This window comes from Aspergillus ibericus (genome assembly GCF_003184845.1).
Source record: "Aspergillus ibericus CBS 121593 unplaced genomic scaffold BO80scaffold_55, whole genome shotgun sequence".
In the NCBI taxonomy this organism is placed as follows: domain Eukaryota; kingdom Fungi; phylum Ascomycota; class Eurotiomycetes; order Eurotiales; family Aspergillaceae; genus Aspergillus; species Aspergillus ibericus.
In genome coordinates, this window is record NW_020292153.1 from 1 (window position 1) to 15,703 (window position 15,703).

Below are 15,703 nucleotides of genomic sequence, written 5' to 3' on the forward strand. Positions count from 1 at the left end.
CCCCCCCCCTTCTCCAATCTACTCAACTCAACTCCGAACCGAGTTGTGGTTGATTCTTATTGCCACTTCGGGCCCTAGTATACACCCTTCCGTGCGCTTGGCCTTCTATTTCCTCCGACGCATCTCGGTCTTGATGCCACGGCACGTGTGACTGGCACGTATGCACTTCGGCCATAGAGTGAGCTTTGTTGCAGACTCCAGTAGGTCCAACCACACGTTTCCTTCCTTGAGCTTTGACATCACTTGGACTTGCTGTTATTATACCATTGCATCCCGCCTTGTATTTTGCCATCCTCCTGTTATTCCCCTCTGGTTGCTCGATCGCCTTTCTTGCTGTTTTCTTATTCCTTTATTCTCTTTTTTTCTTTTTTCGAAGTGGTCATTGCGTTCTGTTCTCTCTCGCCAACTATAATTTCTTTATTCAATCCCGCCGACGGGCCCGGGCACCTTGCAGAGCGAGCACTTGCACAAATCCACTATGGAGTAACATTGGTTACCTCCAGTGCAGCTCAGACGTGAGGCATGTGAGTGCTGGCATGTCAACCATGTGGAAATCTTTTCCACCACCGCCCATCTGGCGTTCGTCTTGTAACGGAATGTTGATCAACTGAGGAAGCTGTGGCCTGGCACTGTGCCGAATAAGGCCGTATGCTCCCATTGCTACGATGTGCATGATTGCGTACTCGCCGTCTGCCTGCTCGGCCGTCTCTAACTCTACTTTCCCCATCTGCTGTTCGCCCCTCCCTCCTCTTCTTGGCCGTCCATGTCTCTCCTTGTACCTCGGACTTGGAGGTCATCTGTGCTGCTTTCACAATATCAGTCCCGTATTCCACGGTGGTGCTTTAGCGGCTCGCCACCGACTTTGATCGCCCCTGCCACCACCTCCCCAAAAACCCGGTGGATCACTTGCTTCTTTGTTCGCGATTGGTCGATTCTGTCTCTGCGCGGGCATCTTCATGGCTGCAGCTTGATAAGATATGCTAAGCACCTCCCACAGTAGGTCGGTTACATCAGTGAAAAAGCACCAGCCGGCTGGTCACTGCGGTGTCAGGCAAGGACATTGCTCCAAGCGATGCTTGTTTGTCTTGTGTGTATCACGCGCTTTGGCCATGTTCCCTGCTAAGTGAATGAAGGGACTTGACGTTGACCTCCCGTTTCCCTGCTAAGGAAAAGGTATCCGGCTACCTCTGAGTACTTAAACTACCGCGCTTGAAGCCTTATTCCGTCCGCCTTTCTATGCGATGTCCCTGACGGATATTCCCTGGAATCATTTCGATCCTATCAACCACTTTTCCACCGGACAGGATTCAACTTCCGGCCTCTATCCTCAGCATCCTCACTCGTCCGCTTTCTTTGGCCACGGGTTCGCTCACCTCTCCAACACCCTCTACCATCCAAGCAACAGCATCTACTTCAATATGAACACCTTATCGACCGCGGAAATGGAGAGGTTCCAGAAACTCTCCAACGAGTTTCAGGCCGACGTCCAGGTTAGCTTTTCACCATAGTTTCTGAGACGTTCCGGCTCACAAGTATTCTTGAAGGGACCCGCGGTATCAGCAAAGCAACCCAGTAGTGCAATTGCGATGGAGTATGCAAATGCGGACCCAGCATTTGCCACCAAAACCAGTGTATGTTGGCATATCCTTCCCTTTCCTTCACTACCTGGCAAAAAGAACTGAAGAAGCTGACGGCACCCCAACAGGCACTTGCTATAACACACCCTCTGACACGAACTATGAGAGGTGATGGGAACTGTGGTTGGAGAGGTAATCACTCATAGACTTCTAGCGATGGCTGTTTACTGACTCTGTGTAGCGGTTGCGTTCGGGTACTTCGAGAATCTTTTCAATCTTCAGAATTCGCTCCAAGTGCATCATGAATTGAACCGGATAAGATCCCTGAATGTACTTCTCGACCAGACGGGCCAACAAGAACACCTGTATGAGATTTTCGTCGACGCAACAGAGGATGTCTTCAACCAGATATCCCAGGCCATCCAGAGTGGCATCCGGGATGACTCGTTCCTCGTCAACGCATTCAATAGCGAGTACAACGCAGATGCTATCCTCACACATTTCAGAGTCAGTAATCCTTGACACTTTGTTTGTTGTTCTTTCCGCCCGTCGGATTTGTGTGAGGCTCTGCGACTGACCTTGACCCGCAATCTACTGCAGCTGCTGACGAGTGCGTGGATGAAACTTAATCCGCATCGATACCAAGCGTTTCTGTCAATGCCCATAGAGCAATACTGTGCGGCGCGAATAGACACCGTCAGAACGGAGATCGACGAAGTCGGGCTCCAAGCATTGGTGGATGGTGTGATCGAAGATTCTGGATTTGCCGTTGAGATCATGTACCTCGACCGCAGCGAAGGTGAAGCGGTCACTCCTCATGTCCTGACCCCGGCACGGCCGATTGCTGGGACGATCTGCCTACTCTACCGCCCGTGAGTCTCCTTTCCCATGTCCAGGCTTGACTGGGCGTCATGGGCCCTGCTAACTCGCCCTAGGGGCCATTATGATCTTCTCTACCCGGCCGAACCTACTGTGAATATGGAACCCGTGGTCAATTACCAATACGCAATGACTTCTGACTACTCCCCCTGGGATCAACAAGGTGCCCTCGCGTTCGATATGAATTCCAGTCTGATGACGATCCCCAATTTGATGATGGACCCTACTTTTGGCATGGCCCCTTCTCCGATGCCGGCAGCTCCTCCTAGTCCATATCGAGTATCACCGCCCCAGGAAGTGTATCAATCCCCCGTGCACGCCTCACCACCTCCAATGTCGATCGCATCGCCGCCACCGCCACCATTGCGAATGTCGGCGCCACCACCCCCCATGAGCTCACTGCCACCTCGGTCTACGGATGGGCCGCAAATCCGGTTGAATCCGCTGGTGATGAAACCCAATCTCAGCCACTCTCTTCCGGTCACGACGCCATTCAAAAAGTAAGAACCCCCACCTCGGCACTCATGGCTGTCTTATAGCCGTATCGAAGATGGAGTCTAATCTTTGCATTAGTTCCCCCTATAACCAAGCCCATTTCCAGAATCAGGATTTCGAACCCATCCACTGGGAGCCCAGCGATTCTCGCCGTTGAACGGTCTTTATGTCGGGCCATGTGAGCAGTAGTTTCAATTTGAACCTTTTCATGATCTATAATGCCTGAACATGTGTTACGCTCTTTCAATCGGATATGCAAGTCTGGTTTCGGGAAATGGGGACGGAGGCTATTGTCCTAGCGCGTGACTTGGCGAAGAAGCGTGTGTTCTTACCAGTATGGCATTGGCGAGGTGGTGGTTTCTTTGATGGTATTTCAAATCGCTCCAATCGCCTGTCTGTTTTTTAGCGTCTGTGCTGTGCGTCGCATTGGGGTGGGCGTGGTACCTTCAACCTTAGTTGCAAATTGTAAGACTTAATGTCAGACCGCCCTCCGGCTTTCAAACTGGACTGCGAGATGCCCTGCATGAGATGCGGTGACCGAAAGAAGCGTGGCCTGGCCAGGCTGTCAAGCTTGTTACGCGCAGTGGGAAAGTGCCTTGTGAATCAAGCGGGGTCCAGCAAGTCAGTCGGGATGAACCGGCCCTGACACCAACGATGACAGGTTCTACATCTCATGTCGAAGGCCGGGCTCGTTCTCTGCAGGGATCCCTTGCATAGTGGCTGATCAAGCACTTGGCCGATAAGCATCCTATCTGCGACGGTTGCATCATCGTTATCATCGTCAAAATAAAGACAGGCGGCATGCAATGACAAAACACCTGCCTTTCAACATCATTTGACATATCATTGCCGCCCCATGGACCACTGCCATCCCTACTCTCAAGCTTCCTGATCAGACAATCCCCCTTCAAGTAGCAAGTACGCGAGTTTATAGACCAGCGTGTCTAGGAACCTCAAGGATCTTGGGATGTATGCGGACCGAGTTGGAGCTGAAAAGGCCCATGGGTCAGCCGTGAGTTGCAAGTCTTTTGGTTCGGTCTAGGTTGCTTAATCAGTAGATCCACAGGCCCCCGTGGTGTTTCTGTTCTCAGAACCCCAGTCACATCCAACGGTCATTGATTGGTGTCCTTGTGCATTGAGGGACGGTGTCGCGCTGTGACTGCCTGACAAGCGAGAAACAACTGAAGCCAGAGGGTGACCATCACATGATGGCCCCGGGTCATCTGATCCCATCCTGAAGCACCTCATCGATTCCTGCAGCATTTTCCGGCCGGACTTGGTCATGGCTCGGGTCGACGGAGCAACTCCGCTCCATCGACCCCAGTCCGGCACGACCATTCCATTTCCCCGCATCAACCTTCGTGGTGTCGCCCTGACGCTCATTGGACGGAGCACACCCTTCCGTTTACCTCCATACTCTTTTGAAGCGTCACCTCTCTCACGGCGGTCGCACAGGTGATGCCTTAGGACGGCAGAGCTAAGTGGCGTATATCTCATGAGATGACGGGTTCATATCCAGTGGACGGAGTACTCCGCTCCGGATAGTACCATGAAGTTCCCTTGAAGTCGCAACTCACCGAGGCTGGGCACAAATGAGGTGCTATTCACAAGGGACAGCAAGCTGGAAACGAGTAACGTATTTAAGGAGACGTCGTCCCATGCCAACAGTCAATTCGTCTCGTGCTTCAGAAGCATACACTGAAGGAGCATACAGCTATGGATTCCAGTTCTGATCATTCCCACGGCGGATTCGCCATGATGTGCCAGAATCCCTACCTTTTGGGCGTTGCATCAGTGAGTCTCCAGGAACATGAAGCGTCAGACAATGCTCTAAGTCGACTTCTAGTTTTCCACCTTAGGTGGCTTGCTATTTGGATACGATCAGGGTGTGATCTCTGGTGTGATCACAATGCAATCATTCGGGGCCCGATTTCCTCGAGTGTTCTCGGACAGTGGCTTCAAGGGGTGGTTCGTGTCTACACTGCTGATCTGTATGTCAATCCTTGTCTACCATCTGAACAAGACATGGGCTCTGACTCTGTAGCTGCTTGGTTCGGCTCTATCATCAATGGCCCTATCGTGGACCGACTGGGTCGCAAGTTATCCATCAACGTCGCTGTCATTATATTCGTCATAGGATCAGCCATCCAATGTGGTGCCGTCAACATTCCAATGCTCTTTGCAGGTGCGTTTCCCACCTTCACTACTCGCATACCTGTCCGAAGCTTATACTCTTCTCCAGGACGTGCAGTGGCAGGCATAGCCATTGGCCAATTGACCATGGTGGTGCCTCTGCACATCTCCGAGGTTTGGATTCCTCAGAGACGGAAGTCATTGATCGATTAAACTCACCATCAAGTCGATAGGTCTCCCTCCCTCAGATCCGCGGTGGACTCGTTGTCCTTCAGCAACGTGAGCACTCCATCTCACCCCAACCCCACAACCACACCCACTAACCCATCTACTTTTAGTCTCCGTCACCATCGGCATCCTCGTCAGCTACTGGATCGACTACGGCACCAACTACATCGGAGGCACCCGCTGTGCCCCCAACATCCCCTACAGCGGCGGCACAGCATCCTCCCCAACATTCGATCCCTACACTGACGTCCCTCGCGGCGGATGCACCGGCCAATCCGAAGTCTCCTGGCGACTACCACTATCCCTCCAGATCATCCCAGCTCTGATCCTAGGCCTGGGCATGCTATTCTTCCCCGATTCGCCCCGCTGGCTTCTAATGAAAGAGCGAGACGACGAAGCTCTCCAAGCGCTGTCAAGACTCCGTCGACAGGATCGAAACAACCCCGTCCTAACAAACGAGTATCTCGAGATCAAAGCATCCATCATGTTAGAAAATAGCTTCGCAAGGGAACGATTCCCGAATCTGTCTGGTGTGCGGTTGCATGTTGCTCAGGTTCGTCTCTTTCCACGGCCTCCATCCAATCAGTTACCCTAAGCCCCGACTTACATCTCCCAGTATGTCTCACTTGTCACTACGTGGGCACGTTTCAAGCGTCTGGCGATCGGTTGCTGCATTATGTTCTTCCAGCAGTTTATGGGCTGTAATGGTATGGCTTTCGGTCTTTGTGGTATACGATGAATTGACTGACTGACTAACAAACGTAGCTCTGATCTACTACGCTCCGACGATATTCGCTCAGCTTGGACTCGACGGGAATACTGTAAGGCTTTATGCGTCTCATGGCTTCGATGCAGTGACTGACTATCTTATAGACTTCGCTTCTCGCTACTGGCGTCTATGGGATCGTAAATTGTCTTAGCACACTCCCAGCCCTCTTGCTGATTGACAAGGTTGGTCGAAGAGCCTTGCTCATGTCCGGTGCCGCGGGGACTTGTGTTTCGCTGGTCATTGTGGGTGGCATTATCGGGGCCTACGGGTCGAACCTGATCGACCATCGATCTGCGGGGTGGGCGGGAATCGCGTTCATCTACATCTACGACATCAACTTCTCGTACTCTTTTGGTTTGTTTCCCTACTTCTGAAAGGAAGAAGAATCCTGCTGACGCAATCATAGCTCCAATTGGATGGGTCCTGCCATCGGAAATCTTCAATTTATCCATTCGTTCTAAAGCCATGTCAATCACAACTTCCGCTACTTGGATGTGCAATTTGTAGGTTTCGTCCCTTGATATTTCCCATGAAATTGTGACTCATTGAAGACATTTTCTTCTAGCATCATCGGCCTCGTGACCCCGGATATGCTCGATTCCATCACCTGGGGGACCTATATCTTTTTCGCAGCGTTCTGTCTCCTGGCATTTGCGTTCACTTTCTTCTTCATTCCAGAAACTCGTGGAAAGGTTTGTTCTGTCTGTCTTTGTGCAATTCATATACACCTCGCTAACACGACTTCCTTGTTGCCTAGACTTTGGAAGATATGGATCTCATCTTTGGAGATACGACTGCCCATGAGGAGAAACAGCGTATCGTCCAGATTGAGGCTCAGCTCCGCGGCACCGGCCATTTCACCGACCCGGATTTCCTGAAGCCTTCCGCACAGGAGGAAGAAAATATCGCTTGAGGTTCCAACTGGTGTCGACCTCTTGCAACTTATCGCTGATAATTCTGACGAGGAGCCCCATCTTGTATCAACATATAAGGCAGATTCTTCGAGGCAATTGACTCAAGTCGATATGCCCTTCTCTACTTTTGAGTTTCGCTACATTCGCGTGTGGTTCCAGACCATCTTTAAACCCGAGACTATCATCACTTGGTAATCCCGACGATCAAACAAAATCGTGCTGCGGTGTAAAGTTCACCCATTCGGAGAAATCCATGCCACTCAGGTTCAGCTCTTGGTCCACATCTGGAAACAAGCTACCAAATGCCGGGTCATTGAAAAGCTGATCGGCAAACGGCATCAACATGGGCGGTCCCGCAGTTCTATCGGTAGCGGCGCTTGTATATGCAGGCGAACAGAGTCGGTTGACAACTTCCAGACAACGGGTCGCAAGACGGTTGTTGCTAAGCGACGGGTGTACGAGGAGCTTCTTGGTGGCTTCAATCTCCTGCAGCCAGCTGGGGGCCTCTGTACTTGTTGGATCGGTCATAAGCAGGATGATTGGAATTAGACCGGCCTGGAACAGGAAATATCTAGAGAAGGAATTAGCGGTAAGGACCGGAATAAATGACGGCGGTCCTGGGACAAACATACAACATGTACCATGCGCCTATTCTTGTGCAGACGTGGTTGTTCACGAAGTCCGCGATTGATGCTATTGATAATCGTGCATTTCGAAGACAAAGCATTCTACAATCTGCTTCGAGAGGATCCTCGGGTTCAGGAGCTGAGTTTGGTGTCCACCGGCGCGAGGCCCAGCGAAGAAGAATGGGTCGGTATAAAAGAATTCGCAGGTTCCAGTCGCGCCACATCAAACGATTGCGGACAAGAGCAAACGCGTCTGACACGGGCGTAGGTGGTTGCTTGAAGTAATCGGGAAGGCCGTTGTACCATTCATCCATTGGCTTTTGGAGGCCTAGAGTTTCTTCGGGTGTCAAACTCGGGCCCGAGATGAGACGCTGGTAGACACTGTTGGTGAGTAGATGAAACCTGGCCTGTGCGATCAACCCTGAATAGAGGGTTGGCTCGTTGACTTCGGGAGGTAGAGTAGTTGTGATGGACGTCAGAGCCTGCGGGATGAATCATTTAGCATCCTCAGAGGACTAATATGTATGAGATCCCAGACTTACCTCGTCATGAATATTGAGAACATGCTTCGCATCCATGACACTATCTTCAGGCAAAAGAATTGGCCGGCCGAAAGTTTTAGCCGCACCACTATCGAATATATAGACACCCCACCACAGACGTCTCCTGACCTCACGCTGAAGAAGGCTTATCTTCCAACCAGGGAACTCTTTATGGAGGCCCAAGCTCATAGCCATCCTAACCGCCAACCCGAGAAAGTTCCAGCCGGTATTGGGTTTGTTTCGTTTCTGCGCATAGTTACTCAAAAGTAGCAATGCCTGAACAAGAGTAAGGTTTCCGGTTTCGAACACGGACACCTGCTGCAAATGGCTTCTCGCCTCTTGGTAGAAAGTAATATCCAGGTCTGAGTTATCGTCGCCGATGCTCCATGCGCCTAGGGCTAATATGGTGTTCAATAGGATCTGCCATGCTTGACCGTGTGGTCGTGGGATTTGCTCGTGGAATTGCGCCCGAAATGTACCCTCGTGGATGAAAGGGTAGCTGGTATGATAATTCAGAAAGAAGGCATCCATAAAAGCTTGCTCAATGAGACCGGAAGGCGCAGTACTGAGTAGCTGGGCCTTCAGAGGTACTCTTTCCACCCCATAACTCGACTTTGTCGACCTAGAAGGAATGTTGAGGTCAAACCCATGCTTAAGTAACGCTCGAAGCGGCACAACACTTGAGGACGCGCCTAAATTAGAACATTAGTACCTTTCAGGATATATTCCGAAGCAGCCGGTTACACTAACCGAAGTACCCGGTTCCTTCAGGCTTGATAGACAAAGCTGCCATGCCATCAGTCAGGTCGCCAACTGTAATCTTGTTCTCGACCCAGTCAAATCCATCGGCCTGCTGCGGCAGCGCTTCCGGGGCTGGTTCAGCCCGGTCCGGCTCAGCTTTGGCTGGGGTGGAATGCCTGGATGAAGACTTGGACGAGGAACCGGGCTTTGGTCCCTCCTGATCGTGCAAGAGAGAGCGAACGGTAGCATCCAAGTCGCCTCCCGGGAATAATCTTGTTAAGGCCGTTTCAAACGCCTGCAAGCGGTCCTCCACATAAGTCAGATGCCTGGGTAAGTATTAGCAGGTCGTTAATGCCATGGGCAATGGGAGTTTAAGGGCGCGTAGATCAAATTCATAGAGGTACTCACTGCCGTGTCAGAGGACTTCTGGTGACCTTCGGGCTGTAATTGCATTCTTTATTGAGTTGTTTGCATTGTGCGCATATCGGCTTCTCCTTTGAGCACTGGGATAAGGTTTAGCTACATAATGCCTAAGTTGACTGCTTGAGAGCAGCTTACCTTAGACTTCCGCAGACGGCACTCATCACACTGCGTGCGCATACTTAGTTTGATGGGTTGCTTCTCCGCTTTTACATCGGGGACTCACAGCATAGGAGTGGGAATCACGAGTACTGGCCATGTTTATGGCAGAAACTCAAGTTTCATGTACCCCAGATCTCGTGCGCGCTGGAATGTACACCAAACTGATGTCATCTGCGGAGAGCTTGTTAGCCGTCAACTACTTGTGTTCTGAATAATAGATATTGTGCTGCGCCGCAGGATAAGCCGGATGAAGTATGAAGAATATGGATACATTGTAGACCCATTTCCTACGGGCCGAAAGATGATAACAAGAGGGAAGTCCGGGTAGTCATAAGGCCCAGCCTAGGATGATCGAGGAATGTACAGGAAGTCTCAGAAGCCGGTAGCTCTAAGTTGGTTCCAGTACCGGTGGGGTATTGGACAGAAAGCGAGGTGCCTGAGAACGCGCGCTTGGAGCGAGGGACATGGATGGGGCCAACTCACGATCGGCACGGAAGCAGTCAAGGGCCCAACGCTTTTGGAGCCGGACGATAAGTTATCAGGGACGGTTCCGACCCTCCAAACCCATAAGCTGACGAGAAGAGGACGAGACCTGGATGGATGCACGGCCAGCGAGAGCGACGATGATTGCTGATGGACTTTTGGCTCGTGTGGGGGAGCGCAGTCAGGTGACGGGCCGAAAATTTCCTCCTCGAATTTCAGGAATCAACGGCATCGCACCCTTAGGCAGGAAAGTATCGGTCCCCTGTTCTGAGACCAGGATCATCAAAATAATAATACGACATACCATAGCCTGAGAAGAAAGCAAGACGTCCAGCAATTCGCATAAATGCCTCAGTGATCGGCACAGGTGACGTGAGCTAATGTAGCGTGAATGGCATGAGAACGTGATAATACCATCAGTCCTAGTAGTATCTCCTGATGCGGGATGGGGACATCGTATTTCATCTTTATCTCTCGCATGGACACCCTGCTTGTGAGGGGCTTCGGTGAGGGGCCTCTAGATTTAATCTATCCGACAGGCAAACATACTAGTTAACTAGTAGTACGAGCAAATTAGTAAGATGATCATGTTGTTTAAAGGGCTAGTACAAAACCTCTCAGCGGGGTTATCAGCAGCATGCAGAGGGGGCGGTTGACCTACCTTATCGCTGGGGGCGCTCTGAAATATATAGTAGTTACACTCTTGACCTGATCAGAGTTCGACTAGAGACAACCCAGCATGACAGAAGCAGTGAAGAAAGAGATATATGGACTGATGAGGAGTAAAGCCGGGAGAAAGAGCCTTTGGCCGAATGTGAAGATGCCATGGCAGCAGCAGCGACCAGCGAGACTCTCACTCTCATCGTGCCTTCCATCTTGAGCGATCCAGTGACCGAGTGCTCTCGCTGGCGGTCAGCCTTGGCACCACCCCCGCCGACCAATCGCAAACTCCACAGGAAAATCAATTTTATACAACGTCATTTGCAAGAGCAGAAAATACAACTGAAATTGACCGCTACATTCTCGTTCTCGCATTCCTCTATTTCTTCTTGAAAAGCGCCTCTGTATTATTCGACCAAGCCCCCTTCGATCCGGCAGGTTCGACGTGCTCAGCGCCATGCCCAGCCAACCGCCCCTCCCTCCCCTCCTCACACCCTACGCGTCGTCGCTACCGCCGTCGTCTCTCACAGTTTTATCTTCAGTGCTCGGCGCAACAGGAAATTGGCTAGTTTTGAGGTTCCTCTATGCCGCCCTGACCACGTCTTCAGTATCAGATGCTGCGCTAGGTCTCAGCGAAACCAGTCATGGGAAAAAGAGAAAGGTAGTGCTCGTGAGTTTTCTGCGGGGTTGGGATTTTTGGAGAACCGAGGCCAAGAGATTGGTATGTTTATGAGCCTCCTTTACGCCGCTTCGTTTATCACTATATTCTTTTTCCTGGGTCTGCAAGGTCGCGCTATTCTTGGTTACCCCCTGGAGCTTTTGGTTGTCTTCCGATCAATGGCATTCAAATACTAACCGGGCTAGGGCCTCGATCTTGCCCGCCTCACAGACAAGCAAGAATTCGCATTCGTCGATGGACTCTCCGAACTCTTCTCCGCTCCGTCCACTGCGTCTACCCAAGCGCCCATACACCAATCCTCACTACGCGGTGCCGTGCCTCCTAGGACAGTACTGCCCCTCAGGTCGCAGCCGGGACCCGTTCCCGCACGAGGGCCGCAACCCGCCCCTCGGCCAGTCGCTGCCGCTCCGAACCCGCCAGCATCGAAAGAAATCGGTCCAGTTAAGCGACTTCGTTTGTCAGGAAATGGGCCAGCAGCCTTAGACGCGTTGGAAAAGGACATTGCTGCCGTGATCAATGGAGTGAGGACACCGACACCCGGAGATGGACAGGAAGATCCCGAGGTATTGCTGGTCCTCGACCAACCTGATCTGCTACTAGCTGCTACGGGTCCGAGCAAGGGTATAGGCGCTACAGAGATGGGAGATTGGGTGATGGGGCTACAACAGGTATGCTGCTAGTCTCTCGCAGATCAGGTGGGGTGGGTGCCAGGCCGCCGACGACCATCCTGAATTGTGATACTTAATCCGGGAAACGTCTCCGCTGACCATGTCACTACTTTTATCTAGTACGCTCACGCGACGGTTCTAACCGTCTCCGCCGATTCTCCGTTGATACATAATGCATCCACATTTGCGCACCAACCGTCTACCCCGCTAGAGACCGAGCATGCTGCTTTTGCTATTGGAACGGCTCATCGGGCGCATATGGTTATGCAGCTCCGGAACCTAGAAACAGGTGCCGCAAGGGATGTCAGTGGTGTGCTGAGGGTCAGCAAAGGAGGCGCGTGGGGGCAGAATGACAGCACGGAGGGTGATAGCCATTGGGAGGAGAAGGAAGTCTTATACTTCGTTCAGAGAGACGGCGGCGTTAGCGTCTTTGGCCGAGGGGAGTAGATACTATGGGGCTATGACGCATCAATCCTTGTCAGGTTCAGGCGTTAAGGCGCATGTGAAGATGATAGACCAGATGAATAGAAGACTTGTCGCGATTGTCCCGAAGAGAACACTGATTGCTGTGGAAGTAATGCCGTACGCCTCGGAAGTCGGATTGCATTCAAGTAGACAGATCACATTGGATGAACATCTCAAACTGCATCTGTCACGACATGGGATATCCGCCAGCCCTAAACAAGACAAGGAATTTTCATGCAAGCATTCCCATTTTTTGAAACAAAACCCTCAGAGAGATTTCCATCTTTTCATTTTGTCGTCAATATATGCCATTTTTCTGTTTCTCTAGAATAGAAATGCTATGACGGCAAAGATGAAAAAAAAGACCGTCCCACCACCAACTCCACGGGGGAAAAGCGTCTTTTATTTCCGCCTAGCATTGCGACCCGTTCATGTCGTCAAATGCCCGGCCCTGTCATACCAGCCCTGCTCCAGCCTCCGAGAACGAAACGAAACCGCGACAGTCGGAAATAAATCTAGGCGCTCTCGGGGCCCTTGGCGCCCTTGGGGGTGCCGACCTGGAAGCCGTTGTGGAAGCGGCGGTGGACCTCCTTGAGGTGGCGCATGCGGCCGGTACCGGTGGTCTTTCTGCGCTTGGCCTTCTCGCTCCAGTTGACTGTAGAACCAAAAAAAAACTCGTAAGCCAATATATCCTCAACACGTCAAGGTATCATTCATTGTCAAGGGATCAACCGATTGCTCGATAGGTTTGTCGATCAAGCAACGTGGGGTCGGGGGAGAGAGAGAGAATTTCGTACACTTGCGAGTCTTAGCGGCAGGGTAACCGCAGTTGGCACAAGTCGACTTCTGGATGTGGAAGGAGCGTTTGCCTGAATGATCCCAAGCGCAATCTGTTAGCCCATCTGGTCGTCCCATATCTACTTCCTCCCCGGCGGCGTGTTTCTTTATTATTGTTTCCTCCATCCCGTTTATAGAGATCCGCATATTCCGCCCGCTTTATCATCCCGGAGTAGTGTAATACTGACCACAACGCCTGCAGAGAGTGTGGGTTTTGTTGTGGCGCTTGCCAAAGCTGGAGGTACCCTTCGCTGTAATCGGTGTCAGTCTGCCATAGGTTCTCGACGATGGATCGGACTGGGCGGTGGTATATCGTGTTGGCACGTACTCATCTTGAATTAAGGAACTGGAACAGGGAAGCACAACTTGTCAGCGAACACGAACAAAAAAATTCCGGGCCTGGAGAAATCCTGCAATCTCCCACGTGAGGGCGAAAATAACCTACCTGGCGATTCCGTTGAAGGGCTGGTTGTCGTTGTCGTCGTCGCTGGGCGTATCGAAGTTGCGCTGGGATCTGGGGTGGTGTCGCTTAGCGAGTTGTGGTCTTGAGGGCTTGTGCCCTGGTCCCGTGATTCGCCGTGGCCTTGAAAGGCGGAACGTCACATGACCTCATCATTGATCTCGCTGGACCCCACTTCTAGCTCCATTACACTAAGCCACTAAACCACTAGCGCAACACGGCCCGGGAGCAGTAAGGCTATCTACAAACTACCCATACGGAGCATCTATAGTAGAGCGATTGTAAACAAGCTTAATGCATCATAGCTACAAAAGCCGATTTGAAGTATGCGCATTTTGGATGGGTATCTATCATAAGTGCTAAGCGACCATGCAGTAGAACTGTTGAAGTATCAAAAATTAGGTATAGGGCTTTTATACAAGGTCGTCTTTGCCAATGAAAGCAGCCATAGGATCGTCGGCTGCAAGTCGGCTTCGCTTATATGATTCAATCTCTTCCTCAGAGATTCCAGACTGCACTTCCATCAGTGTCCTCTTCTTCGCATTGGATGCCTCCTTTGGCTGCTCTGTCTGAGCGTCGTTGGGTGTGGCGTTGGTTTCCTCCGCTTCCGCAGATGGCTCTTCAGCACCGGCATCGGCATCAGTCAGCATCAACAATTGATCTGCTTCCTGGAAAGCGCGCTTTCCATCTTCACCAGTGCAGTAACTGTTTTTAACAGTGGAAAAGCAGCAGGTATATCCCCACTCAAAGTTGTGCCACCAGCTTCCCCAGACGGATGTGTGGTTGTTACTGAAGATATCTTCAGCGTACTTCGACTTGGCTGCCTTCTTAGGTGCGCCCTTGACCGCACCCGTTTCGTCATATTCGACGAACCGCTCATTCTCGACGACCATCGTATCTCGCAACGGTGTGGGGTCGAGGTGTTCCTGGCCACCGTACTTCTCCAGCAGAGCTTTGCGTTGAGCTTCACGTTTCGCCACAGTTTCCGCCTCTTCCTTCTTGCGCATGACCTCTCCAGCTGTCGGATTTGCCTGCAAATGGATCTTCTGCGAGCCGCGTTCTTGGGACTCCCAGGCATATCTTTGCGCCTTCTCAAATTCGGCGGCGTCACCGGAAGCGCGAACAAAGTTCTCTTCAGCTACAAGGGCGGCTGCTTGATCATCCTGGGCGCCCATGTCGACCATCCGTCGTGTCTTAGGGTCATACTTGGCCGAATCAAGGTCCAGGTTCAACAAATACTTCGCGGTGTCTTCTCGGATACGGAGGTTGCGGGTGGCGGTGCTCTGTTGTCTTCCCATGTCGGACTCCTCAGCGTAGCGGGCTTCCTCTTGAGGCGCATCTTCATCATCATCGGCTTCACCATTGTTCTTTTCACTATCCTGCTTAGCGAGTCGTTTCAACTTCTCCAGTTCTTCGTACTCCTCCACCACTTGTTGATATTCGCTCGGATCGTAGCCGTTCCACCGATCTCTCTTGGCATCCCATCCCAAATTGACGTCTTGTATAACTTCATCTGCCTGGATATCCTTGCCCGTCCACTTAGCGCCTTGCTTTCGAGGACGACTTAGGCACTCTTTCGTCTTGTGGGTCATGGCGCCGCAGTTCTCACAGGCGCCTTTCCGGTACTTGGTGGCCGCGGGGCCCGCACGCTTTCCACGGTCGTACCATTTCGACTGGTCGGCTGTCGACTTCTGGAGACGTTGATGTTCGAGGTAATCATTGGCGGAAGAGTCGTCGTCGATATAGAACGGCTTCTTCGAGATGAAAGATGGAATGTATTCGTTGCGCTCTTTCGACGCCACATCGGCGGGCTTTTTGGACATGGTGACGGTGCTGACGAGACAGCCAGCGCAGAGTATGAGGGGAGTGAAGCGAAGTCGTTGCGCCCGCAGAAGACCAAGGTGTTTCAGGGATGATCACCCGTTGCGTGGAAGTGGTTGCGTCTAGAGCGTTCTTATGGCGCCC

The 15,703-nt window shown here is 51.7% G+C and overlaps 6 protein-coding genes across 6 annotated transcripts; 3 read left to right on the forward strand and 3 right to left on the reverse strand.

The window, feature by feature from the left end:
* The first annotated feature begins 1,072 nt into the window (after positions 1 to 1,072).
* Positions 1,073 to 3,267, forward strand: BO80DRAFT_222398 (OTU family ubiquitin thioesterase). The gene is made up of 8 exons (XM_025714407.1): positions 1,073 to 1,087; positions 1,134 to 1,490; positions 1,545 to 1,631; positions 1,706 to 1,769; positions 1,819 to 2,084; positions 2,178 to 2,449; positions 2,513 to 2,956; positions 3,030 to 3,267. The coding sequence occupies exons 2-8, from the start codon at positions 1,242 to 1,244 to the stop codon at positions 3,106 to 3,108; spliced, it is 1,461 nt and encodes a 486-aa protein (XP_025570859.1). The 5' UTR covers positions 1,073 to 1,087; positions 1,134 to 1,241; the 3' UTR covers positions 3,109 to 3,267.
* A 1,291-nt stretch (positions 3,268 to 4,558) lies between these two features.
* BO80DRAFT_222591 (sugar porter family MFS transporter) lies at positions 4,559 to 7,097 on the forward strand. The gene is made up of 12 exons (XM_025714410.1): positions 4,559 to 4,745; positions 4,798 to 4,942; positions 4,996 to 5,136; positions 5,194 to 5,258; positions 5,318 to 5,363; positions 5,423 to 5,865; positions 5,929 to 6,019; positions 6,078 to 6,133; positions 6,186 to 6,435; positions 6,488 to 6,584; positions 6,647 to 6,773; positions 6,839 to 7,097. The coding sequence occupies exons 1-12, from the start codon at positions 4,668 to 4,670 to the stop codon at positions 6,992 to 6,994; spliced, it is 1,695 nt and encodes a 564-aa protein (XP_025570860.1). The 5' UTR covers positions 4,559 to 4,667; the 3' UTR covers positions 6,995 to 7,097.
* Positions 7,098 to 7,199: 102 nt separating this feature from the next.
* Positions 7,200 to 9,583, reverse strand: BO80DRAFT_458849 (putative C6 transcription factor (Gal4); the record flags this gene model as incomplete). Its single annotated transcript, XM_025722307.1, has 7 exons — positions 7,200 to 7,566; positions 7,628 to 8,103; positions 8,164 to 8,855; positions 8,914 to 9,230; positions 9,313 to 9,407; positions 9,463 to 9,492; positions 9,551 to 9,583. 7 exons carry the CDS (start codon positions 9,581 to 9,583, stop codon positions 7,200 to 7,202), a joined length of 2,010 nt encoding a protein of 669 aa, XP_025570861.1.
* Positions 9,584 to 10,926: 1,343 nt separating this feature from the next.
* Positions 10,927 to 12,519, forward strand: BO80DRAFT_468465 (uncharacterized protein). The gene is made up of 3 exons (XM_025722935.1): positions 10,927 to 11,350; positions 11,494 to 11,976; positions 12,097 to 12,519. The coding sequence occupies exons 1-3, from the start codon at positions 11,087 to 11,089 to the stop codon at positions 12,421 to 12,423; spliced, it is 1,074 nt and encodes a 357-aa protein (XP_025570862.1). The 5' UTR covers positions 10,927 to 11,086; the 3' UTR covers positions 12,424 to 12,519.
* Positions 12,520 to 12,707: 188 nt separating this feature from the next.
* Positions 12,708 to 13,745, reverse strand: BO80DRAFT_428957 (60S ribosomal protein eL37). Its single transcript, XM_025720361.1, has 5 exons — positions 13,724 to 13,745; positions 13,607 to 13,624; positions 13,467 to 13,529; positions 13,239 to 13,310; positions 12,708 to 13,096 (listed from the first exon to the last, which is right to left on the reverse strand). Exons 2-5 carry the CDS (start codon positions 13,608 to 13,610, stop codon positions 12,957 to 12,959), a joined length of 279 nt encoding a protein of 92 aa, XP_025570863.1. The 5' UTR covers positions 13,611 to 13,624; positions 13,724 to 13,745; the 3' UTR covers positions 12,708 to 12,956.
* Positions 13,746 to 14,052: 307 nt separating this feature from the next.
* slu7 (mRNA splicing protein SLU7) lies at positions 14,053 to 15,672 on the reverse strand. The gene has a single exon (XM_025720362.1). The coding sequence runs from the start codon at positions 15,559 to 15,561 to the stop codon at positions 14,152 to 14,154; it is 1,410 nt and encodes a 469-aa protein (XP_025570864.1). The 5' UTR covers positions 15,562 to 15,672; the 3' UTR covers positions 14,053 to 14,151.
* Between the last annotated feature and the right edge of the window lie 31 nt (positions 15,673 to 15,703).